This window comes from Lithobates pipiens, unplaced genomic scaffold, assembly GCF_037356315.1.
Source record: "Lithobates pipiens isolate NorthernLeopardFrog02 unplaced genomic scaffold, aLitPip1_a1.2 Scaffold_19, whole genome shotgun sequence".
Lineage (NCBI taxonomy): Eukaryota > Metazoa > Chordata > Amphibia > Anura > Ranidae > Lithobates > Lithobates pipiens.
The window spans coordinates 179932325-179959892 of NW_027507764.1; the positions used below are offsets into that span (position 1 = coordinate 179932325).

Below are 27568 nucleotides of genomic sequence, written 5' to 3' on the forward strand. Positions count from 1 at the left end.
GCATGCTATGACTAAAGCCCACGTGGGCTAAAACACATTAGAAGTTTGGTGTATTAGATCTTTTGCTTCTAATGGAAATTAAATTAAGATTTTTTTTTTTTTTTTTTTTTTGAGTATCAGACACCAGGTTGCCAATCTTCTTCAAATTGGACCCCCTGTTTTAATACTCACCATGGTGACACAAAGTTTTTGGCAGCTGCTAATTGTATGGGCCACACGGTCCAAAGTGTAAATTGCTTTTAAATCACTGTGGTAGACATGTCAAAACAGCATTGTATGTGTGTAATGGGGGTTTCCTGCTTCCTTTTTGGCGAATGGTTCCCGTCTGACAACTTGCAAATGAAGGGTTTCACGTAACTGAAGTTTATTAGACAGCAAAATGAGAAAACCAGGGAGTTGTAAAAACCTGTATTTAAAGCTGCATATATATCATGGTGCTTGCTTGGTGCTCTAAATTAATAAAGGTCAATAAGCGTTTGAGGTTTAGCCATGTACACCTCCAAATCGATCCCACCATTCACTTTTAAAAGTGAGTGGAATACTTTTTAATCTTTTTATCTGCTATAATAAAATACTACTTAGTTTACATATCTTTGGTAGTCTGATGTTGTGATGTTACTGGAACATTTAAAAGATTATAGAATGGTATCTCAGAAAATCTACTAAGATATGGTGTAATTGATTTGGAGGTGTATATGGCTAATCCCACAGCCCTTATTGATTTTTTAACTAATGCCCCATACACACTATCAGTTTTTTCTTCAGGTTTACCAAAATAATGTAGTAGAAGGGTCTGCCTGATTGCAAACAAATTGAAACTCCTAAGGCTTGACCTCATATGGTTTTGAAGGAAAAACTCAGCAGAAAAACCGATAGTGTGTATGGGGCATTAGAGGTCACTGGATTGGCGGTGACTCTGCATTTTTTGTGATAGTGGTGGTGGTGTAAGTCGGTGCACTACTGGAAAAATATCTGTCAATTATAGATGTCTTCACTTGGTGTGGGGATTATTACACAAAATTTATGGACATTGATATTTATATTTTTTATGGACATTTGATTGTCTTGCCGCTATTTTCCTTTTCTTCTTAGAAGCACATTGGTGGAAGATAATGGTTACTTTTTTTATTTTTTTAATAAGGCGGAGATTTCACACACAACATTGGTGCTTGGGTAATATATACTAAAATAATATTAAAATCACTCAAAGTAACTGAGTTCCTTATAACATTGCAACAGCGCTCTTGTCATATAATCAAAGATGGCAAGCTTCAATATAATGTTCATATATGGAAATTTACAATGCGATTCAGTGATATCATATGTAGTGATTAATGGTCAAGAAGCACCTTCCACCAGAAAAAATCCACCACGTGAGATGATCTCCCCTTTGGGAAAGCACTCACCACATATGCAGAGATAATGCAACTGAAATCTTAAACTGAATCTCCACCACTCTGAAAGAACCGTATTTACAGACATATCATGCAGGGATCCATGTGAAAAAAAAATGGCCACATAGTGTAATTCTGTCAACCAACGTTTTAATAATTCCCAGACAGCCCCTTACAATATATGCATACAAGAAAATACATTAACTCAAGCAATAAAAGTGGCAGTGCATTCCCAAAGGGGGAACCCCTGGGGGATTTAACAAGCTTTTTTTTTTTCCCTACTGGAAATACTACTACTTTAAGGCGTTGCTCCTTATAGTTCCTTTCAAAAATGTCTCATTTGTGCAGCAAAGATAACGCAGTCTTATTTTGATAGATGCAAGAATTCTGGAACAATGGAGTACTAACCTCGAAAACACGTTGCTGGGCCCAGGGAATGGATGGTTGGAGGCCCCTGCAAGTCATACCCCAGCTAAAATGGTGTTTGCTGGCAAGCGGTCAAGCTGTCCTAAATGAAACTGATTTGGCCACTTTAATTTTAAATATGCTTATCACTATGTGTTCATACTTTCCCAGCCGGTAAGCTGCTGCAGATTATGTACATTGTCACCGTTTTAGACATTTTATTTAATTTTTTTCTGTTTGCATGTGCATTGTCATTTAGCAAAGAAAAATCTTTGGGGATAAGGAAGCGGTTTGGATCTGAGGTCATTTTGATTACTCATATAAATCTAATGTGTGCGCTTTCCTTGTTTACCATTGGTAACCCAATTATGTTGACCAAGCCAGCCTGTACACAAAAGCGACATAAAGGACATGATGCTGTGCAAAGCTGAATCTTTGCAGAATACTTGTATTCAGTACACCTTTTCTGTTTCAATAGTGTTATTGTTTTTGAAGAAAAAAAAATAACAGTAGTAAGTTGCATATAGCATAAAACTACACAAAATGGGTTGGTAAAATAGTTAATAGTTATAAAGAGTTACAAACCTGGATATGGTGGGGACTCATGTAGGAGAATACAAGATGTGTCTGAGGTAATAAAGATTGTAATCTTGGTTAAGCTGTTAACTAAGTTATATAACGTAGTTATATAAACTACGATTGGTGTAAATTGTTTAGTATAAGAGGAGCGAGAGGAGGGAATGAGTATAGGAAAGAAGAAAAAGGAAGGGGAGGAAGTAAAGAGGGGTAGACATTCAGAGAGAAGGAAAAGAGGAGGCAGGAGAAAGTGGTGGGGGGGGAGAACTAGGAACAAAAAAGTTAAGAGTTCAGATTGATACAAGAGTTTGATCAAATGATGGGTCATAAATATGTGATCGAGGGGTCCCAAATTTTGTGCACTTTTGGTCGGTTGTCCTGTTGAATGGCCTTCAATTTCTTGAACAACATGCATAGGTGCACTTGTAATTTTAAAAGAGAGGTATGGTCAATGCTCTTTTGGCCATACGTCTCTTGTGGGTCACGGGAGTGCATTTGTGCTCTTTTAAGACCCCAAATCAGCCAGTAGCAGTCTAAAGCCCGCTGTCGGTTGACATCACAGAGCCGCTTTAGATTCTGGAGGGATCTCAACAATGTCAGGGTCCATCCAGATTCCTGAGCGGCAGCTTGCTCAGCTTCTCAGTGCACCACTGAGAGCCCAAGCCTGCCCCTCTCGCCCCCTCTATAGCCCAGAACTTTAGTGACATTCACTGCTTTATGCTCAGAGTGGACCCAAGAACTGAGCGATCAGTGGTCACATGATCGTTCAGTTCTTGGTCTTAGAGCTGGTAGGGGATAGCGGCAGCAGGTAGGCAAGTGTAGATTGTTTTTTAATTTTTTTTTTTTTTTTTTAACCTGGATTCTCGCACCTTGCCTTTTTTTAAGGATCTGTGTTTTGCTAGGATTTGTTTAGTTGTGAAAATATGAGTGATTAGGCAGGATTCAGTTTAAGCGCAGTTGTGTGCATGTATGTGTAGGCTTATTTTAAAAAGACTTTTCTTGGGTCCATGTTTAGCCAGTGGCCCAATAGGGTAGGGATTATAAAGCAGACATCTTGTCAAAATTGGTAGCTGATGGGACAGGATGACCAAAGATGGTTGTATTTGCCTTGAACAGGGCAACCTCCAAAGCCATAGAAAGAGGAGCCAGGGAAGGACTTGGTCAGTTCAAGATACCAGTGCATCAGTTGTTTGTTTCTAAGGCAAAAGCATTAATGCAGGGATGGCAAACCTGCAGCCCGCCAACTGTTGCAGAACTAAAAGTCCCATTGCGCCTCTGCTTTTTGGAGTCATGCTTGTAACTGTCTGCCTTGCAATGCCTCATGGGACATTTAGTTCTGCAACAGCTGGAGGGCCGCCAGTTTGACACCCGTGCATTAAAGGAAGATTTTTGCATAGTCGGCCAGATGTCTAACCACTTAGTTGGTAATAGGGTTTGGCCTATGCCCTTCTATTTCTGTATATAAGGAGCAGGAGAACAGTGGACCTTTTTTACTTTGGGTGTAAGGAATGCTTGCCAGGCTCCCCTTCACATAGTCAGTGTCTGAATTAATTATGTAAATCATTATTATACCAGAAAAAAAAAAAAATGCTAGTTGCATGTCTGTTTCCAGCTGTCTAGCGCTCAGGACTGCATGGACAAATTCATTTTGGCAGCTAGAACAGCTTTCATATAGTAGCTCACAAAAGTGAGCACACTCCTCACATTTTTGTTAATATTTTATTATATCTTTTCATGTGGCAACACTGAAGAAATTAAACTTTGTTTCAATGTAAAGTAGTGAGTGTACAGCTTGCATAACAGTGTAAATTTGCTGTCCCCTCAAAATAACTCAACACAGTCATTAATGTCTAAACTGCTGGCAATTAAAAGTGAGTACACCCCAAGTGAAAATGTCCAAATTGAGCCCAATTGCCCATTTTCCCTCCCCGGTGTCATGTAACTTGTTAGTGTTACAAGGTCTCAGGTGTGAATGGGGAGCAGGATTGTTACATTTTCTTGTTATCGCTTTCTCTCTCTCTCATACTGGTCACTGAAAGTTCAATAGAAAAAAAATTGTTGCTCTACATAAAGATGGCCTAGGCTATAAGAAGATTGCCAAGACCCTGAAACTGAGATGCAGCACGTGGCCAAGACCATACAGTGGTTTAACAGGACAGGTTCCACTCAGAACAGGCCTTGCCATGTTTGACCAAAGAAGTTGAGTGCACGTGCTCAGCATCATATCCAGAGGTTGTCTTTGGGAAATAGACGTATGAGTGCTGCCAGCATTGCTGCAGAGGTTGAAGGGGTAAGGGTGTCAGTGCTCAAACCATATGCCACACACTGCATCAAATTGGTCTGCATGGCTGGCGTCCCAAAAGAAAGCCTCTTCTAAAGGTGATTCACAAGAAAGCCTGCAAACAGTTTGCTGAAGACATTCAAACTGAGGACATGGATTACTGGAACCATGTCCTGTGGTCTGATGAGACCAAGATAAACTTATTTGGTTCAGGTGGTGTCTAGCATGTGTGGCGGCAATCGGGTGAGTAGTACAAAGACAAGTGTGTCTTGCCTACAGTCAAGCATGGTGGTGGGAGTGTCATGGTCTGGGGCTGCATGAGTGCTGCCGTCATTGAGGAGCTACAGTTCATTGAGGGAACCATTAATGCCAACATGTATTGTGACATACTGAAGCAGAGCATGATTCCCTCCCTTCGCAGACTGGGCCGCAGGACAGTATTCCAACATGATCACGACCCCAAACACACCTCCAAGACGACCACTGCCTTGCTAAAGAAGTTAAGAGTAAAGGTGATGGACTGGCCAAGCATGTCTCCAGACCTAAACCCTATTGAACATCTGTGAGGCATCCTCAAACGGAAGGTAGATGAGCGCAAGGTCTCTAACATCCACCAGCTCCCTGATGTCATCATGGAGGAGTGGAAGAGGACTCCAGTGGCAACCTGTGAAGCTCTGGTGAACTCCATGCCCAAGACGGTTAAGGCAGTGCTGGAAAATAATGGTTCCCACACAAAATATTGACACTTTGAGCCCAATTTGGACATTTTAACTCAGGTGTATACTCACTTTTGTTGCCATCAGTTTAGACATTAATGGCTGTGTGTTGAGTTATTTTGAGGGGACAGTAAATTTACACTGTATTACAAGCTGTGCACTCACTAGTTTACATTGTAGCAAAGTTTCATTTCTTCAGTGTTGTCACATGAAAAGATAATAAAATATTTACAGAAATGTGAGGGGTGTACTCACATTATACTTATACTTATATATATTTATATATGAATGAATGAATGAATGAATAATTTGTATAGCGCACAATGCGAACTGAATCGCCTCAAGGCGCTGTGACAAGCTTTGTTGTCCAGCTTCTAGAAGGGGAAGGTCTTGAGTTTTTTCCTGATGACCTGGTGGTTTTCTTCCAAGCGGATGTTTATACTTTAGAATTTGTATATACAGTATATATGAATGTGGTAAAAAAAAATGTCATCCCTATTTCTTGGTGGAGCTGAAGATCCAACAAGCAAGGCACATCAATGTCATAAAGCAATTTTGACTTGACAGCCAAACTAAGAGTGTTCCTGTTTTTAAAAATAATGGTGGCCACGCAAAATATGGACACTTTGGGTCCAATTTGGACATTTTTACTTAGGGGTGTACTCATTTGTTTCCAGCGGTTTAGACATTAATGGCTGTGTTGAGTTATTTTGAGGGAACAGAAAATTTACACTGTTATACAAGCTGTACACTCACTGCTTTAAATTGTAGCAAAGTGTCATTTCTTCAGTGTTGTCACATGAAAAGATATAATAAAATATTTACAAATATGTGAGGGGTGTTCTCACTTTTTTGAGATGCAGTATGTTTTTTTTATCAGTGTATTTAGCGGTTTGTCCATAGTTTTAATGGTCTGTTGACAGTTATCTAGGTAGCATCACGTTTATTTAAGGCCCCTTTCACACTTGTGCGACTTGTTCTGCGAGTTGGGACGGCAAGGTCGCATGACAAGTCATACCCCATGATTTACAATGAGTACCATTCATATCTGGGCAAATTCAAGTCGCACCGACTTCAAAGTACTTCCTGTACTACTTTGGTCCAACTTTTATGCAAGTTACACAGGCATTCCCTGAAACCGCTTAACAATAGCATCACTTTGAAATCGCGGTAGTGTGAAAGGGGCCTCAGTCAGCCTTTGTTGCATGTAGGTTCTACATCAGTCATCCAAAAAATTGAGGCTAGGGCTATAGGGGTATAGCAGTTGAATCTCTTTGCTATTGAGAGATTTAACTACTTTTAAAATTACTACTTTCAGCAGACTTGTGCCCCTTTCAGACTACCACAACTTAAGTCATTCAGTTTTGCAGCGATTTCAGGGAATGCCTGTGTAACTCGCATCGAAGATGGACCAAAGTAGTACAGAGAGTACTTTGAAGTCGGTGCGACTTGAAGTACTCATTGGAAATCGCGGTGTAAGACTTGTCATGTGACTTAGCAGTCCCAAGTCGCAGGATAAGTCACACAAGTGTGAAAGGGGCCTAAAGAAAGTCAGGATTTTGTGTATTTGTTCCGTGTCTGTAACTGATTTGCTTTAATTTCATGGGTTTGTTTTATTTAGTGATCAAGACAATGCCATTATTAGACCTTTACCAAAGGTGAAAAGACTGCTGACTGACAATACTTGCCTTCCCCACATCACACAGGTTAGTAATACTTTATCTGCGGATCATACCAAGATGAGTTTTCCCAGCTTGCTTGCTGTTTGTTATAGGTTGCACCATATTCCTACCAAAAAATGCCACTTACTGTTTAACTTTTTTTTGGGGGAGGGCTGTAGTGGAGTCTACTGCCTCAGCTGAAACATTTTTTTTTGTCTCTCATAGCTTTTGCTGACATTTGACCCAATCCTGGTAGAGAAAGTTTCCATTTTGCTCCATCACATCATGCAAGACAACCCCCAGCTGCCTCGTTTCTATCTCACTGGAGTCTTTTTCTTTATAATGATGTATACTGGCTCCAATGTGCTTCCTATAGCGAGGTAAGCGGTAGCCATCATGACTAAAACATGGGTGAAGGACTGTTTACTTACAGTATATACCTTTTTATCAATATGGTTTGTGAGAAAAAAAGATGAGAAGAAACCATTGCAAAATATTGCAACTGAAGAACAATTGTTGTTCATACATTAATTGCATGTACCGTTTAAAGAGGAATTACAGGCTGCTCACATAATTTGAAAAAATAATTTAAAACATCTTTGCCATTCTGAAGCTTCCCTCCATCCACTTTGCATATTATTTTTTATATATATCGTGATTCTGTACATGCCACATATGCAGCAGAAATTTCCCTCCACTGATTTTGGCTGCAACCATTTTAACTGTGGGCAGCTGAAGCTACTGCCAGTTCACTTCCTGGATTTACACAGACACGCAGACACACCTCCAGCCCTGCAGCTCTCATTGACTCTCTTATGACTTATCCCTCCTCCCTTCCTGGCAAACTCTCAGGAGAGAGAGAGAGAGCTGTGCATGATGTCATAAGCCTAGGCTAATGACCAGACAAGAAATAGGAAGTGGGCTGTATAAGGTATTTACTGGCAGAAAAAAAAATATGTTTTACTATCCAAATTTAAAACAACAAGGGCAGAAGATTTAATAGATGGAAAGTTAAAAAAAAAAAAATGACCAAAGGTCCTCTTTAAGCAGTGCAAAGATATTCAACTTAAACAGCTAATCCTCCATTTGCTAGATCTCCCCTATTTTAACACCCGTTTAAAATTTAAAAACACAAACCGATATAATTGTGTTATGCTGTTAAGCCCCATGGAGTTTGCTAAAGAGTAGATTTGATTGATTCAGTATCTCATTTTCATGTATACAGTTATAATTCTTTTAAATTGGATTAAGAAAAAATGGTTTCATTATATAGTCTGTTTATATTAAATCATATTGTCACACTGTTAAATAAAAACAATGTTGTGACAAATGTTGTGCTAAAGGGTTTTTGCATCTAGTGCCAATGTATTCCTTACTGCTTTAGGGTAGATTGTTCTCCAAACATGTGTATAGTATAATAATAGGGACACTGGAATGACACAAAGACAGTTTCTCCTTTTTCGTACAATAGTCTTACTAGGTATTCCCAAAAGTTTTTTTTTTTTTTTTTTCTATTTACAGCCCGTTGGTGGTTTTACTCCAATCCAGTGTTTGATTTAAGAGATTTTGTTTCCTCACTTTCTATCTAAAGGTTTAACTGACATAACACATATACGGTATTTAGCCTCAATGGATTGGACTTTTTTCTGTGGGGCCACATATATGCGTATCTGCCTTTGTGCTGGCAGTGCACTCCCAGCAAACAAACATTTGGAAACTCCAGATTTCAGGTTACCTTATCGCTGTGGTAGCTTTTGATTGGCTACCACAGTGATCAGTCACTATGCAACCTGACCTTGTGTTTTTCTCTGTGAATGGAGAGGAAAGATACATTGTTTCTTTCTCCTTGCAGAAAGGAAAAAAAAGTGTGTAAAAATAAATACATTATACTAAAAAAATAAAGACATAATACCTGAAAACAAGTTATAATCCACCAGGATGCACAAAGTTGTGATGATATGTACGGTTTTACCAACCAAAGTTGAAAAATTGTGCTTAGGCATTAATGTTTGTTTTACTCTTGAAGCGGTGTGAAGGTGTTAATTAAAATGTGAGGAGTAGGGATGAGCTCAGGCGTGTTTGCATGGAACACGTGCAGAGCCCGCCAGGAAGTCGGCGCATCGCTAATCACAGGCAGTGAGACATTGCCCGATCTCTGCAGCCGCAACATCGGGGCAATGTCTCACTGCCTGTGATTAGCGCTGCGCCGACTTCCTGGCGGGCTCTGCACGTGTTCCATGCGAACGCGCCTGAGCTCATTCCTAGTGAGGAGTAAATCTGCAGCAGGGGCAGAAGCTGAAATAAAAAGCCATTGGTGCCCCAGCCTTCCCTAATGGTAACCATATACCTGTTGAAAAATCATTCAATTGTGTTTTCGGAAAACAAACGCACGGTCTTGAGCGCAAACAATATTGCCCTCATGTTGTGCAAACTGTTGGCACTATATAAAGTCTGTATAATAATAATGTAATTCGTTTTTGTTTGTTTTGTCGCATATGCCTAGTGAAAACTGGGTGAGAAACACATTAACCTTTCAATTTACCATCTGTTTGGCAGAAATTCCAAGCTTGTCCTTTTTGTTTTTGTGTTTTGACTCAAAAAGTCACAACCGATTACTGATTTGTGCCAATTACCTGGTCGAAAAACGAACAAACTGTCCAAATGACAAGTTTTCTAACGTTTTTTGTCAGAGTATGGGCACCATCAGTCTACTTAAAAAAAAAAAAAAAAAAAAGTGTTTATTTCTGTCTGTGTTGCTATTAGACATTTATTGGCACTTCCTAACTGGTAACATTTCAGCAGGACAGGAAGTGAGGGTATATTTCTCCAACCAAGCTCTAAATATCAATAAAAACATTTCCTGAAATCACGAGATTCTAAATCGTAAAACTTTCCAGCATTTTTATTATTGTGGGTAGAGCTCCCTTCCTCATCACTTGACCGGTTCTTGTATTGTAGTTGTATTGTGTATTAAAAAAAACTTCCAACTGGGTATCCTCTTTAGGCATACAATAGCTGTAGAAAAACTCTTTAGGAGTAGAAAAAGCAAGAAACTTGCATTTCTGGAGATATTGTGTACATATTCTGGTTACAGAATATCTTTATTTGCCATTATTATAAGTAAATCATATTTTCGTTTTCGTGTTAGAAAATATTAGTGTCTCTGGTTTGAAATGGAACGGTAATTTTTAATAACAGTAGTTTTTCCAAATGTCATCTTTAAAGTAGAAGTAAAGGGAAAATCTTTTTTTATTTATTTTTTCGTTTTGGATAGGGATTAGAATGCATGTCCATTTGTATTGCTGTCTGTGTCCCTGTTAAAATGGTGTTGCCACCCAAAAAAAATAGCCTAAAATTCATTAAAAAAAAAAAAAAATTATTGGGAAAATTTTTTTTTTTACTCACCTCTAAATGGCTGTTGTTAGGGGGTCCCTTGTAGTCTGCCTTCTTCAATGCCTGGGCTGGTGACATCACTTCCCCTCGTGCCGCACAGTCATCTGGGACCTGTCGCGTGTCCCAGATGACTGTGCGGCATATCACGGCGCCGCTCGCGCATGCGCAGTGGGTGCCCGGCTGTGAAGCCACAGCCAGGTGCCCACAGTAAGAATGCCGGCACCGCGAGCAGAGAACAAGGGGGGGCTTCGTTCCCCGCATCGCTGGACCCTGGGACAGGTAAGTGTCTGATTTATTAAAAGTCAGCAGCTGCAGTATTTGTAGCTGCTGACTTTTAATTTTTTTTTTTTTTTTTTTTTTTTTCAGGGTGCATTCCTCTCTATGGAGATTCACCCTCTCTATTTGTCCTGTTTACCATTATCATTCAAAGTGAAAAGTAAAAGAAAATCCCACATTTTGGGTTGTCCCCAGAAAAGTAATAGGGGGAAATCTTCCAATGGGGACACTAGTTTTGACCTGGGGGTCCCTAAGGAGTGCCCTTAATTTGCAGGGATTTGGTCTCACTTATCAATATGGGACAGGAAGTGGTGGGAAATCTACGCAATGGGACACAGATAGCACAAAAAAAAAGATTGGACAGGGGTTGTAACACTTCCTTACTCTATCCAAAATGGTAAAAAGCTTTGCCTATGGTTCTAATTAAAGCGTTTGTAACTGGTGTACAAGTCTGGGATTACAAGTGTAGTCCTCACTTTTGTCTCCCTTTGGAATCTCTGAGGAGTATGTTATTTGTTTCAACCCCAGCAAGTATCAAAAACTGATAAATATTTTTTATGTAGCTGTAATATTTTTTTATCTTATGATTCATTATAGTGAGATTTTAATTAGGCTTGTTCATGCTGAATGGTGTTTACTAAATGTTGTCTCTTGTGTTTTAATTTTTTAAATCTTGAACATTAATGCATACCCAATATGTCATTCTTCATCCCTCTTTTATAAAGGTTCCTGAAGTATACTCATACAAAACAAGCTTTCAGATCAGAAGAGGTCAGTATTGCTTATGGAAATGCTCTGACTTTTTAAAACTTTTCAGTAAATAGGACATTATTTACTTAGTGTTACTAAACCCAGGACCCTGCATTCATTGTAATCTGGTCTCCCACAGTACACAGAACATAGAAATGATAATATTTTAGTAAATCTAAACTGTTAAATACATTTCTTTTTTTTTTTTTTTTTAATCAGCAGTAAATAGCAGTCTTGTGACTTCTATCAGTGTCTGGCCGAGCACTGGTTAAAGCGTGTAGGAGGAATTTGCATTCTCTGACTGTCCTATGAGGCTGCATGGCACCCAACTTTGTCTGGACGGTGCTGATTGGCCCTGTTCTGCTTATATTTTTTCATTTGACGCTCTCTGTATTCGTCTATTTTCTCCAGTTTTGTTGAGAATTGCTGTGATTTATCGGCCTCCTGGACCGGTATCAAGCTTCCTTGACTTCTCTGCCTGGCTACCTTACTTTCTCTCTTCTGAAATCCTAACAATCATTCTTGGTGACTTCAAAATCCCTGTTAATCTTAAGACTCTCGCTACTTCTAAATTTCTGAACCTAACCTCCTTTGACCTGAAACAATGGGCAAATGCTTCTATTCTGTTGGCAACTGCCTTGACCTCATATTCTCCTACCTATGCAATCCACGCAAACTCTCCAACATTCCTTTTCCTCTCTCTGATCACCACATTATTAGTTTCACTCTCTCCCTGTCTTCCTCTTTGCCTTCCAACTACCAAACTATTACCCATAGAAACCTTTGCCATCTTAACCCTTCTCTTCTTTTTTTCTGCTACAGATTGTCTCTATGCCAAAATCTCATCCTTGTCCCGCCCCAACCTGGCCACTAGAATACACCCCTTTTTAACCAATTATAACACCACGCTAATTCACTCCCTGGTCATCTCTTGCCTCGCCTACAGCAACTCATTCCTCATTGGACTACCTTTACATACACTATCCCCCATTTAGTCAATAATGAATGCTGCTGCAATACTCACACACCTTACCAACTGTTCAGTGTCCTCCACCCCTCTGCCAATCCCTGCACTGGCTTCCACTCACCCAACAAATAAAATTCAAAGTACGAACAATAATTTACAAAACTGTCCACAACTCTGCCCCAGCTACATCACTAACCTAGTCTCAAAATACCAAACAAGCCGCTCTCTTCGGTCCTCCCAAGACCTTCTCTCTCTAGCTCCCTTTTCACCACCTCCTGTGCTCACCTACAGGATTTCTCCAGAGCTTCTCCCATCCTTTGGAACTCCCTACCTCAATCTGTCCGACTGTCCCCTAATCTATCCATCGTTAGCCTGACTATCCTTGAAAACCTTTCTCTTTAAAGAAGCTTATTCTGCCTCTAACTAATACACTGTTTTACTTTCTCCATCAGCTCATCCCCCACAGCAATTACCTTTTGTATCAATTGACCCTCCCTCCTAGATTGTAAGCTCTAGCGAGCAGGACCCTCGGGTTCCTCTTGTGCCCAATTGTAATGTAACTGCAATGTCTGTCTTAATTTTGTTAAGTATTGCGCAAACTGTTGGCACTATATAAATAATAATAATATACACCCTCCCAAAAAAATAAAAATCACTAGCAATACACAACAAACTGAGCATGTGTAGAGTGCCCTCAAGGCTCTACTATGAGCAGTTGGATTAGGGACAGTAAAAGTAGGGGAGGATCAGAGAAGACAAAATCAAACAGCCTTTTTACACATTGCGGAGGATTAACCCCTTAGGTTTCACAGTGAGTATAACGAGCATGCTTTACTACATATACAGACTGATTTTACTGTTGTAGGTTTAGTAACTCTTTTTCTGCGTACAAACGATTGGATTTTTGCTCGGAAAAAGCTCTGATGGTTTTCCCGATGGAATTCCGATGAGATTTCGCTCAAGTGACGTACAACACGTACGACGGGACTAGAAAAACTAAGTTCAATACCCAGTAGCCAAAAGCTTCCATCTCATAGTTGAATCTGAGCATGCATGAGTTTTTGTGCGTCGGAATTGCATACACACGATCGGAATTTTTGCTTGCGGGAAATGCCGATGGAGCATACACATGGTCACATTTTGCTGGCCAAAATTCCAATCGTGTGTGCGCGGCATTTGTGTTTTGAAATGGATCATTTTGGTATTCCAACAAAATGATAGACTACGCTCAAATTCTTGCTTAGACTTGTAGACGTATAATAATCATTGGATGTATGTCAGACCATGATCATCTTGTAATCATAAGACTGTTGTCAAGCACAGTCTCATCCATACAACACAGGAAATTTCCTGAAGGGAATAGGCAATGTGTTACTTTTGGTATCTATGCTGCTGCTCTTTCAGTGTCCAATTTCAAGCTGGAAGCTGGGGCAGATCTAAAGCTGGCCATACATTATACAATTATTCAATTTCCTTTAGATTTACCTTCAAGTATATAGTGCAAGGGCCTGCTTGTTTGCATACAATTTTAAAGTGTTTGACTTCATATTATATGGTTTTCATAAATCTAAAGGAAAGTTGTGCCAAGAAATTGTATAATGTATGACCAGCCTTGAACCAATCTATATTACTCAGTGTGGTCTGGAGAGAGGTCCCAGGGAGTACAAGGCTTGACTATACTGTTTGGCAGTTATGCTCACAACACTGATAGCAGAGAATTAGAAGTCCATCAGAAACCTCACAAGTCCCTCCATAAACAACACTGGCACTTTTTGCTAATGCTCTTAACATTGTGCAATGTTGGTTTGTTCTGTTACATTGGTCATCTTTATAATTGAATGGCAAACGTGCAAAAACAGTTCATCCACAGACATTGCTGTGGTTAAAATATTTAAATCCAGTGGTCAAAATATAAATATTTAAAGCAATGATGAAAGGAGTTTAAGGAGACAAATGAACCAAATGATTGCCTTATAGCAGTATAAGTACCTTGCAGTATACAGTTTATATAAAGTAAGGGTTTATATTAAGACTGGCTCTTGGTGATTTATTAATCACATTACTGTATTCATTGGTAAAATTATATTTCTTGTTACAGAGCAAAGGGCCTGATATATTTCAGCGGAGTATACTTGGCCATATTCTTCCTGAAGCTATGGTGTGCTATCTGGAAAATTACGAGTCTGAGAAATTTTCAGAAATATTTCTTGGAGAATTTGATACCCCAGAGGCTATATGGAGCAGTGAGATGAGGTCTGCACAATTTTACTACAGAGTTTTTTTTTTCTCTTTTTTTTTTTTTTTTTCCTGTATGTAATAATCCTGGGAATTTTACTTAACTATGTATAGTACAGAATATGATTATTTTTTAACTTTAGTGAAACTCCTCAGTTTGGGGATCTTCCATAGTTCACTTATTTATGTTTCTGCCTCTTATTCTATTTTCAGACGTCTCATGATTGAGAAAATTGCTGCTCATTTAGCTGACTTCAGCCCTCGCCTTCAGAGCAACACAAGAGCACTTTATCAGTATTGCCCTATTCCAGTAATCAACTACCCTCAACTGGAGAATGAGTTGTTCTGCAACATATACTACCTGAAACATTTCTGTGACACGCTCAGGTTTCCTAATTGGCCCATCAAAGATCCTGTAAGTCATGTCTACTAAATCTGTTTTAGTTCTGTGTGTTCTTATAGTGTTTGTATTGTTGTTTTGGTTCTGAAATTGATATGACACGAATGTTATTAAATGTTTTCTGCACAGGTAAAACTGCTAAAAGACACCTTAGACGCATGGAAAAAAGAAGTGGAGAAAAAACCTCCTACCATGTCAATAGAAGATGCTTATGAAGTTCTTGGTCTTCCAAAAGGGCAAGGACAGTAAGTTACAAATGTTGAATCTTAGTTTTATTTTATGAAGGTGTTAGGGGTTTGCAGGGCTGCTACCAGTCAAAAAAGAAAAATTTCACCCTGATACTATTTTAAGACGTCTCTGTTCATGTTTTGAAGCTGAACTCCAAGAAAAAGGTTTTCTAGTTTATGTATAGAGCAGGGATTAATTGGATACACTGTTAGGTCTTTATTGCTCTCTGTATTCCTATTGGGGAGATTTACTTGGACTTTCGTCAACAGTGACAAAGGCAAAATTTTAGTAAATGAGATTAAATTAGGGGTTTCAACTAAAGACAATGCATTTATTGTCGCCCGTGTCTTAAATCCCCCTTCTTTTCTCACATATTCCAAGCATTGGGAACTTGAAATGGTGTGTTATGAGGGAGAGTTTCAGATCAGTGTGTGGATATACTGTAGATATTATATCTTTAGATAAAGCATAGCAAATTAATTTATCACATCAATTCAATTATCCTTAAATTATCCTTTAAATGGCTCAGCTCCTTTAGTATGTTCTTGTGTTGTAAAATGATTGACACATTTAAAAGAATAACATACGCTTAATACTGTTTTTGTTCTAGGCAAGATGAGAGCAAAATCAGGAAAGCATACTTTAGACTTGCACAGAAATATCATCCAGACAAGAATCCCGAAGGAAGGGTTTGTATTTAATTGTGACCTCCTGCATCTAATATAAAACATCTATACTGCTAACCTATCAACTACTTCTGCTCTCCTACTTGCTCTTCTACTACTCCTACTAGATCAATTAATTGAGCTATAACTTTGTGCTTTTTATCATTTATTTTTTTCCTGCAAAATGTTAATATACATACATTATGTTGTAAAAATAAAAATCTTGGCAGATTTTCAATGGTTCCACTGTAAATGTTCTAAAAAAAATAACGGGTTTTCCTTAACTGATTACCTTTTTAAAAACCCTTTGTTATGCATGATGTATTTAAAATTATATTGGGGCTTATGCACTTTTTTTTTTTTTTTTTTGCAGGATATGTTTGAAAAAGTTAATAAAGCTTATGAGTTTCTGTGTACAAAGTCGACCAAAATTGTGGATGGACCAGACCCAGAAAATATAATTTTAATTCTTAAAACTCAGAGCATACTTTTCAAGAGGCATAAGGAAGGTAAAATCCTGCATCTAATTTGTTAAATATAGATGCCAAAAGCATGCATGTGTGTATATGTATATATGTGTATGTGTATATATTAATTATACACACACTCGGTGGCGCTCAAGGTATTAGAAACCTTCCCCAGAGATGTTGGTCCATATTGACATGCTAGCATCAAGCAGTTATACAGATTTGTCGACTGCACGTCCATGATGCAAATCTCCCACCACATCCCAAGGTGCTCTATTGGATTGACTGTGGAGGCCATTGGAGTACAGTGAACTCATTGTCATGTTCAAGAAATTAGTTTCAGATGATTTGAGTTTTGTGACATGGTGCATTATTCTGCTGGAACTAGCCACCAGAAGATGGGTACACTGTAGCCATAAAGGGATGGACATGGTTAGCAACAATACTCAGGTAGGCCGTGGCATTCAAAATATGCTCAATTGGTACTAAGGGACCCAAAGTTTGGCAAGAAATGATCCCCCACAACATTACGCCACCAGCCTGAACTGTTGATACAAGGCAGGATTGATCCATGCTTGCATGTTTTACACCAAATCGTGACCATACCATCTGAATGTTGCAGCTGAAATTGAGACTCATCAAACAAGGCAACATTTTTTTTTTTATCATATATCTGCCACTCACTGGATATTTTTTATTTTTTGGAACATTCTCTGTAAACTCTAGAGATGGTTGTGGGTGAAAATCCCAGTAAATCAGCAATTTGTGAAATATTCTAACCAGCCTGTCTGGCACCAACAACCATGCCACATTCAAAGTCACGTAAATCCCCTTTCTTCCCTATTTTGATGCTTGGTTTGAACTTCAGCAAGTCGGCTTTACTATGTCTAGGTGCCTAAACACAGGTAACTACACTAAAGAAATCCCTCTCATGCTTTGCAGAGAAAAATGTCACTGTTGAGCTTGGCAACGAATCCACATTTTATTTTCAAATCCATTTGAAAGAACTATACTCGCCTGTGGCTGTAGCAATTAGATGTCCTGAAACTTCCCATTCCGCTATCATCTTCGAAAGGCCGCCACTTTCGTTGGCTGGGTGGAGATGATGCCACTCCTGCGCATGCACTGGAGTTCCGTTGGCTTTGGCATTGCCGAGATTCTTAAGCTGGATACACACCATACAATTTTCTTTAGATTTTTTCCTTTAGATTTACCAAAACCATATAATATGAGGTCCAACCTTAAGAGTTTAAATTTGTATGCAATCAGGCAGGCCCTTCCACTACATGGTTTTGGTAAATCTAAAGGAAGTCGGACAACAAAAGTTGTATAGTGTGTATGGGGTTTTACAGTGAACTATGGGGGGGGGTTCAGGCAAGTAGGTAATTTTTAGCCTAGGTTCGAATTCCCCATCCATTTTCACTGCGAATTTCCAAAGCGGTTGTTCAACTGCAATTTGCACAGATGCAGATTTTTAGAGCTGGTGGCCATTAGTGTCTTTAACAATAGCTGGTTGTTAAGAAGCGGGCCAGGAAGTCAGCCACTGTGTCCTTAACAACCAATGACTCAGCTAAGAATTGGTAAGCTGCAATATAATGTTTTGCTTTTGGGTTTTACTGCTTTAATTTGATTGGGGTTTTTTAGCTGACGTGAAAAATCCTCTTGCATGGTCTTAAGGTTTTTTTATGTTATACATACTGTAAAAATGTTGTAACCATTGAACAATGGGTTAAAAAAAGTACTTTTCACTTTTATTAGACCTTCAACCTTACAAATATGCTGGCTATCCCATGCTCATCAAAACCATCACCAGGGAGACTTCTGATGACCAACTCTTCTCTAAGCTGTCTCTGTTGCCGGCTGCCACTGAGCTGGCATTTCACACAGTCAACTGTTCAGCCCTTAATGCAGAAGAACTCAGGAGGGAAAATGGCATAGAGGTACAATATTATTATATGACTGTAAACAAAATCCGTTAACCACCTTTGCACCACTGCATTGTAGAAAACCAGTGGGAAGGTGGATGTGTATGTCTGGGGAAAACGCACTCAGTGGCACTGTGAATGCCATATATCTGATTAGTCATAATGTACAGTGCTAATCAGAGCAACACTCTGTACGTTGTGACTGCTGTGAACCAGAACCAGTCATAGCTTTCACAAGTTTAAACACTAGTAGTGTTTACAATCCTTCAGCATGTTTATAGTCTAACAAACAACCTTCCTTCATTGTGAAAAGGCTGAATGTTGGTATACACAGCAGAAAGGAAGCTGGAATGTGAACATAGGAGATGTTAAAGTGCAACTAGCCGCCAATGATGTTGGGTTTTTTTTTTAAGGTGGTGGTGGGGTTAAAGTGCCCCGACCGACAATGCTTGCAGGATTTTTTGGGGAGGGAAGAAGTATGGGTGTTAAAGTGCCGCTGGCCATCAATGATTATGGGGTTGCTTAAACTAAAGGTAAATTTGGGTGACTTAAAGGACTTTGTTTTTTAAAGGTAAAGAAATTAAAGGAAACCCTTTTTTTTTGGTACTTTTTATTTATTTATTTTTTTATAAACCCTGCTGCATATTAAATACCTGGAAAATGCTATCTACAATAAATTATATCAAATTCATTTGAATACAGTGTTGCATGACCAAGTAATTGGCATTCAAAATGGCCTGGTATTGAAGGAGCTTTGAACTTTATTAATGTTTTTTTTGGAAAGTGCCTTTTCATTTCTATTTTTTTCCTAATAATTTTATGCCTCACACTGAATCGCTGATTCTATACCAAATAAAAAGATGGATGTGTTGAAAATGACATCTGATCAGATTGTAACAAGTGCGTTACAGATATTTGATTGCTATGATGCTGAAATAAGATTCATGAAAACTGCTTTTAAACATAAATTTCATTTGAATATTGTTTTAGATACTACAAGATGCTTTTTCACGCTGTGTTTCAGTGTTAACTGGATCAAGTAAACCAGATGACATGCCTGTGCAGGTAACAGAAAATTAACACTAAACCTCTACATAGTAGCGTTATAGTTTCACATAAGGGCTCATGTACACAGGGCAGTTGAAAATGTTTTCTGAACGCTGGAAACTTAACTGGAAACTGATGGTGAAAAATGTCAGCTTTACAGCTTTTATATACTGAGTTTATGCGAGTTTAGCAGCGGTTATGGGTTATGAGCATTTGAGGTTGGAAGTGTTTTTTTAAGGATAACCTCAGGAGACCCTCCCAGATGCCCACAATACATGAAAAATAAGTAATTTAATAACTATTTCAGTCATTCTGTGAGAGCAGTGTGCTTGCATATAGCAGTCTTTTTTTTTTTTTTTGTGTTTTTACTATGGATCCCATCATAAGCATGTGTAAGGGAAATGATGCTGATGCTCCAAAGGCATAGAGAATTGTGTGAGAGGACCAGAGTCTGTCGCTACTGGACTCATCCATTGATGCAGGCTACAGCATGTGGAAAAAGTTGTGGGTTTTTTTTTTTTAACGTTTCTATATGTTAAAAAATTATCAAAATGTTTTCCCCTTTAAAAACCCCTATAAGCGCAAACACGCATAGACGCAGTTACAGGCATTTGGCGTTTGAGATGCCAGTAAACTACAGTCCTGAATGTGTGATTTTTCTGCTTTCAAAAAAATGCCTGTAACCTCAACTGCCTCTAAACTCCTATAAATGACTGAGAGTATATGTACACATAAGATAACATAGAGGGAGAGTTCAGAGGCTGCTTAAAAAAATGCCCAACTGCTCCTAAACGTCAGTTTACCATCTGTAGTATACATGAGGCGTAAATGTGTTCTTTTTGATCTACATAAGGCTTTACCTCATAAGTAGCATGGAGACTACCAATATTGGTTGATTTCAATTTATTCCTATGTTGATAATGTAGTCAAGATGTCTTATAAATGCCTTCCTTTCAACAACTTTTCAAATATTTTATTCCAGGACCTTTAGTCCTAATAAGCTCCATAATTTGTATCACAATTTTGTTTTTTAAATTGTTAATATACTGTATAAGGCAAGTTGTTTTGTTGGTTTCTTTAACTCTGAATATTTATTGTCAGGTGTGTGCACATATATGCAAGTGTTACAGTGTTGCTGCACAGTTTGAAGAATGCAGAGAGAAGATTATAGAGATGCCAAATATCATTAAAGACCTCTGCAGAGTTTTGTATTATGGCAAGGTGAGACTGTACTACTTTATCCTATTAAACATGCAGTCCATGCTTAATAAGCTTCAATACCACTCACTTCTTATTTCTAAACAGACTAAAACATGGTAGGTAAGTCATAGCTACCCTTCCATACAAAAAACTGATATATAAGCATAGAGGGTGCAGACAAAAATACTCAAAAGTCTGGGATAGGTGGCTGGAGGATGGAGAAACTTATACATAACAGCTGTAGAGTATCTCAAAAGAAAACCTTTGCCATATCACAATGAAAGGCTGGGTTACAGGAGGGGGTTTCCCCTTGCGTGTGAATAATAGCACTGGGTATCCAGCTATAATTTCACCAGGAATTCATAACGGGGGTCAATATATGTGTCTGGGGGAGTGGGTTACGTTGAGTGTGAAGTCTGTGCTGTTATACTATCTTTGATGTACATGCCTGCCCAATGCTCGCTGTATATTTTTGGAAAAAGTGGTGTAGCGCTAGTGAGTGAATTGAAGAATAACTCAAAAAATTATATGTTGAGAGGTGATAATAATAAAACTAATACTATACCACATACATGTGACAAAATGTGCGATAATGCGTAAAAACAAAATGCAAATATTAATTCGCTAAATATGTAGATACACTATATATATATATATATATATATATATATATATATATATATATATATATATATATATATATATATATATATATATATATATATATTATATATATATGCACATAAATCTTGGTGGATATCAGTGGCTGGAATATAAGTCCCAACAAAACAGTCCACATATATTGGATAATGGAAAAGTGTCAGTGTTGGTCTTCCCAGCAAAAAGATCAGGCAACCACACAATTCAATTGGACCGGGAACAGCGACTTGTCTGGAGTGATTTCAGAGAGAAATAAATACTCTTACCAGAGAAAATGGACACATCTGTCGTATGACAGTGGGTCAACTGCGCTTGTTATCTCAGGTGATGTCAATCAGGTGTTGTGTGTTGGTGGTAGATCCATGTAAATCACTGCACTGTCTCCGGATTTCACAGACTCCCGATATCAGCGGCAGCACGCCTTCGGGAAGCTGGAGCATCTGTTCCTCCAGATGCTGAATGTTGATGGTGCTAAGCTGGAATCGCCAAGAGATAAAAACGGTATGGGGCTTTACTGCAGTGGGTCGACTGGCATCTGTTGTCCACTGTCTGGTGTTCAGCTCTTTGCACTCTCCAGCTATGGAGAGTGCACAGATCAATAGCAGTGATGTACTGCTGTAGGAATAGGCTGCACAGAGCAGCTCTGCCTGAGCCTGCATACTGTATTTATGATCTATGAAACAGAACAGAAGCATTCTGTTTACCTTTGTTTTTGCAGCATGTGGTCTGTGGAAGCATTGGAAGCTCAGAAATTGATCATTTTAGCTACTGGAATTGGTGGTGGATACCAAATGTCACCAGCTGGCAAGTGCTAGTATGAGGAAGGGGCTTTGTGTGCCAGCAGAAAGACTTCTGTTTCCACCCATGTCATAGACATTCATCAGAAGAAACAATCTGACAGTCCAAATGTTTTTTGGGGTTTTTTTTACACTGCAGTCAGATTGCAGTGTGTATGATCAGTTTTACAAACATAGTTTCAGGTTGTTTTATGCTGTCTAGGTCCTTTTTGGGAACATTTTCATTTACTCCCTGTCTTGGAGATCCAACAGGAAAATAGGAGAAAATCTTCCCATAATTAGGGGTATTGCCATCCTAAAGCAGAGTTCCACCCAATTTTTAGTTTATTAAAAGTCAGCAGCTACAAAAAGTGTAGCTGCTGACTTTTAATAAACAGGCACTCTCCTGTCCCATGGTCCAGCGATGCGGACGCCCGGAGATTCGCTGCTCTCCCCCTCCTCCCTGCAGTGCCATCATAGTAACTGTGGGCACCCAGCCGTGACAGCTTACAGCTTCACGGCCAGGCGTGCACTGCACATGCGTGTGTCACGCTGCGATTTGCTCCGCTATTGGTCAGGCAATCTTCTCGGACCTGTTACATGTTTGAGTTTTCTGCTTAAGCATTTGAAAGAGTGACAATATATTGTGTGAGATGTAGTCAGCTGGGTCTCGAGTGATCTGTATGTCTAGGTATTTGATGGGATCCACTCTCTGCAAGGGGAGCGTGGCTCTGTCTTTAGGCGATGGGAAGCTGTCTAGAGGGAGTATCTGGGATTTATCCCATTTGATCTGGAGGCCAGAGAAGGTACCAAAACATTCTATCAAGGCCCTGGCTGTTGGTAGGGAATTATCTGAGTCATCTAGGTATAGCAAGGTGTCGTCTGCACAGTTGCTAATCTTTTCAATAACCAACCCCTTACTGAGCCACACTATGTCATGGCGATTGCAAGTGGCTCTGCCGCCAGTGCGTAAAGTAAACAGCGACAGAGGACACCCCTGTCGTGTGCACCTGGAAAAAGGGAACTGCTCGGAGGACCACCCGTTGGCCAGTACCCTAGCTAGTGGAGCCTGATACAGCATTTGAACCTACTTTATAAATTTAGGGCCTAGACCAAATTTGCCAAGGCAGGTCCATAGGTACCTCCACTCGACCGTGTCTAAGGCCACAGTCACCCTGGACCCTGGGTTGTTATGAGTAGTCTGAAGATTTATAAACAATCGCCTAAGATTAAACAAGGTACTCCTGCCTGTCATGAAGCCTGACTTTGTACACCAGCGATAAAAAGATTTTGTTTCTTTTGCAAAAATCTTGACATCCACCTGGAGTACAGAAATGGGGCGATATGATTCTGGGAGGCTCGAATCCTTACCGGGCTTGGGAATTAATACAATTGTTGCTTCCCTCATGGAAGCAGGTAAATTTGAGATTTCATGTATGGAGTTGTATAGCGAGAGGAGTTTTGGAACAAGAAGTATGTGGAGTATAATTCTACAGGTAGGCCATCTGATTCTGGTGCCTTTTGATCTGGGGGATTCTGCTATAGCTCCTGTGATCTTTTCTGACGTCAGTGGTGCCTCCAATTCCGTAACTTGTTCCTCAGTCAATTGAGGAATTTGTAGCTCAGAGAGGAATGATTCCATTGAGGTGTCATTCGAGACTGAGGTTGTGTATAGAGTGGAAAGGAGGTCCCTAAACTTTGTCGTGACTGGGCAAGATTCTGTTACTAGGTCATTCCCAGGATAGCGGAGTGATATTGCCACGGGTTGCCTCTCCTTGCAATGTACCAAGTATGCAAGCAGTTTCCCGGCTCTCTCCCCATGTTTGAACGATTTTTGTCTATCAAAAAAGTTTGCGCCTACATTTTTCATATTGTATTTGTTCAACTGACCTAGAGAGTAATTTAAGATCATTAGCCCTGTCAATTATGGGATTGTCTAAGAACACTCTCTCTGCAGTGAGTTGGTCAGCCGTCACTTTGCCCATAGTTGTTTGAGGTTTGCTCACTATGTCATCCTCCTCTAGTAATAATGTTAGCCAGAAGGGGCTTAACTGCCATGTGACCGGTGGTCGGTTGTGTGGCAGAGACAATGTGGCCCAGTAGGAACAGTGGTCCGAGAGTCATCTAGGGGAGAAACCTACTTCTTTCAGTCTGGGTAAGAGAGAGTGAGATATAAGGATAGGGTCTATTCTGGACATGGAGTGTTGGGAGGGGGCAAAACAAGAGCAAGCCCTCAATGTGGGGTGTTTGGCTCTCCAAGTAGCCACAAGGTAGTAGTCAGCCAGCAGTCTAGCAAATCGTGTGGGATGGGGAAGGGGTTGAGTTAGAGCATTCCTGCACAGTCTGTCAACATTTGGGTTGAGGGTACAATTAAAATCACATAACCAAACTACCGGCACGGAGGGGTGCAGTGCCATGAAGCTAAATCCATCAGACAAGATAGCAGAGTTAAATGGTGGTGGTACATAGAATGCCATCAGCAGTTTTGGTTCCCCATATATTATTGCATTTAAAAATGCATATCTACCCATTAGGTCGATCTCAGAAGCCCCAAGCTCTAAGTGTGTGGTATATGAGAATACATACTCCTTTAGAGTGAGTGGCAAGCCCAACCCACCCATGGACATTTAAGTGTCCTCTGTAGTTGGCCCTCAGAATGAGTTTCTACTAACACTATCACAGCATGTTGCTTCTTAAGTAGTGAAAATAAGGCTGACCTTTTAACTGGATCTCTGATGCCTCGGACATTCATGTGAGGAATTTCAAGGTGGCCATGTGACAAGTGGAGGAATTTGTGTGGAGGGTTCAGAGTCTGTCATATACAGTACAGACCAAAAGTTTGGACACACCTTCTCATTCAAAGAATTTTCTTTATTTTCATGACTATGAAAATTGTAGATTCACACTGAAGGCATCAAAACTATGAATTAACACACGTCCAATTATATACTGAACAAAAAAGTGTGAAACAACTGAAAATATGTCTTATATTATAGGTTCTTCAAAGTAGTCACCTTTTGCTTTGAATACTGCTCCGCACACTCTTGGCATTCTGTTGATGAGCTTCAAGAGGTAGTCACCTGAAATGGCTTTCCAACAGTCTTGAAGGAGTTCCCAGAGATGCTTAGCACTTGTTTGCCTTCACTCTGCTGACCTCTTCTGCGTCGCACAAAGACACGGTGGTTGGAACCAAAGATCTCAAACTTATACTCCTCAGACCAAAGCACAGATTTCCACTGGTCTAATGTCCATTCCTTGTGTTCTTTAGCCCAAACAAGTCTCTTCTGCTTGTTGCCTGTCCTCAGCAGTGGTTTCCTAGCAGTTATTTTACTATGAAGGCCTGATTCACACAGTCTCCTCTTAACAGTTGTTCTAGAGATGTGTCTGCTGCTAGAACTCTGTGTGGCATTGACCTGTTCTCTAATCTGAGCTGCTGTTAACCTGCGATTTCTGAGGCTGGTGACTCGGATGAACTTATCGTCCGCAGCAGAGGTGACTCTTGGTCTTCCTTTCCTGGGGCGGTCGTCATGTGAGCCAGTTTCTTTGTAGTGCTTGATGGTTTTTGCCACTGCACTTGGGGACACTTTCAAAGTTTTCCCAATTGTTCAGACTGACTGACCTTCATTTCTTAAAGTAATGATGGCCACTCGTTTTTCTTTACTTAGCTGCTTTTTTCTTGCCATAATACAAATTCTAACAGTCTATTCAGTAGGACTATCAGCTGTGTACTGTATCCACCTCCTGCACAACACAACTGATGGTCCCAACCCCATTTATAAGGCTTGAAATCCCACTTATTAAACCTGACAGGGCATACCTGTGAAGTGAAAACCATTTCGGGTGACTACCTCTTGAAGCTTATCAACAGAATGCCAAGAGTGTGCGGAGCAGTAATCAAAGCAAAGGGTGGCTACTTTGAAGAACTTAGAATATAAGACAAATTTTCAGTTGTTTCACACTTTTTTGTTCAGTATATAATTGGACATGTGTTAATTCATAGTTTTGATGCCTTCAGTGTGAATCTACAATTTTTATAGTCATGAAAATAAAGAAAACTCTTTGAATGAGAAGGTGTGTCCAAACTTTTGGTCTGTACTGTATGTGTGAACAACCTGAAAAGGGAAAATGCCTGACAACATAGCAGTTCTGTCATTACACCATACATATGTAACCTGAACATAATACATCTTGTAGTAGCATAGAACTTAAATCCCCCTCCCCGCCCTGCACTATCCCCACCTGGTACAGTCATTCAACCCTAACTTCCAACATGTATCAATGTCCAACCTGTGAAGAGAAAGTTAAAGAACAATAATAGAAAAAGGACAGCTGCTGGTATGCCTAGGTGATATATACGGATAAAAAGGATATTTGCAACAAGACAGTGTCCATTCTTTTCCAGCATAGGTTGCATACTGTGGTGAGTGGAACGGAACTTCGCTGTGTAACGTAACACATTACAGGACTATGCTACATTTTTATTGTTTAATGCAAATGTGTAATTGGACTTTAAATTGGTTTCCAAATACTAATGAATTATTGGTATTTATCTTGTTACTTTAGTTTTCCATTTTCATAGAATCTATTTCTGACACATAAATGCAAAGTATTGTGCACTTTGAAAAGCAAATTTACTAAGTGACATTGATATCACTGAAAAAATGCATTTTATTCATCATAAAAATATATTTGATTTTGTTTCCAGAGGGTCCAAAGATTAGCAGCCCAGGCCGTAGAATGCGTTAGTTCCTTTGCTGTGGATTACTTTCTTCAGACACACTTATTCCATGCGGGGATTTTGTGGCATTTACTTATTTATCCTTTCAACTATGACTTTACCTTGGAGGAGAGTGGCATTCAAAAGAATGAGGACACTAATCAACAGGTACTTTTATATAATGTGGCCTGTTTAGAAAATGATTTACATTAATTTTGTTTTTAGAAGGAAATGTGTGTGCTTTTTTATTTATTTTTTGGCCTCTGATTGGTGCATTATTTTTGTGTGTATAACAGGAAGTTGCCAATAGTCTCGCCAAGCTCAGTCTTCTTGCAGTTAGTCGATTAGGTGGTTATTTACCTGGAGAGCTGACAACGCCAGAAAACCCAACAATACAGAAAAGCTTAGCTGGGATGCTCACCCCTTATATTGCTCGGAAGCTGTCTGTGTCTTCTCCTGCAGAGGTATTATATAGTACATGTCTGTGGAAGCATCTGTTGACTAATGAGCAACGTTCTATGGATTATATTGCATATGAGTTGTATAGGTCATCTTTTCCATCATTTTCTCCAAGCACAACTTGTAGACACATACCCTGCTTTAACTGTCTTGCACTGCTTTACAATTTCTTTGTATTATCGTTGGTTATTTTTATACTATGTTTGCGATTAGAGCAAAAATAAGCTTTAATAGTAACATATTGTTCCTTTGTCACACTGTTCCTGAAAATGATGGGCAATTCCTTTGCATTTTGCCATAGCTGCCTGAGTCACAAGTACAGAGTCTATATAAACTTAGAACTGTTATTGATGTTTTGCAAATGGGTATT

General features: G+C 39.4%; 1 protein-coding gene across 1 annotated transcript in view; it reads left to right on the forward strand.

Annotated features, from left to right (window-relative positions):
• DNAJC13 (DnaJ heat shock protein family (Hsp40) member C13) overlaps positions 1-27568 on the forward strand; it is a 270970-nt gene that overhangs the window by 177459 nt on the left and 65943 nt on the right. The window contains exons 29-42 of the mRNA XM_077491519.1: positions 1771-1973; positions 6994-7078; positions 7259-7413; positions 11428-11473; positions 14518-14672; positions 14868-15069; positions 15184-15299; positions 15893-15971; positions 16321-16456; positions 18173-18354; positions 19330-19404; positions 20488-20607; positions 26728-26907; positions 27036-27203. Coding sequence (XP_077347645.1) covers positions 1771-1973; positions 6994-7078; positions 7259-7413; positions 11428-11473; positions 14518-14672; positions 14868-15069; positions 15184-15299; positions 15893-15971; positions 16321-16456; positions 18173-18354; positions 19330-19404; positions 20488-20607; positions 26728-26907; positions 27036-27203 — 1902 coding nt within the window. The remainder of the gene's footprint in view (positions 1-1770; positions 1974-6993; positions 7079-7258; positions 7414-11427; positions 11474-14517; positions 14673-14867; positions 15070-15183; positions 15300-15892; positions 15972-16320; positions 16457-18172; positions 18355-19329; positions 19405-20487; positions 20608-26727; positions 26908-27035; positions 27204-27568) is intronic.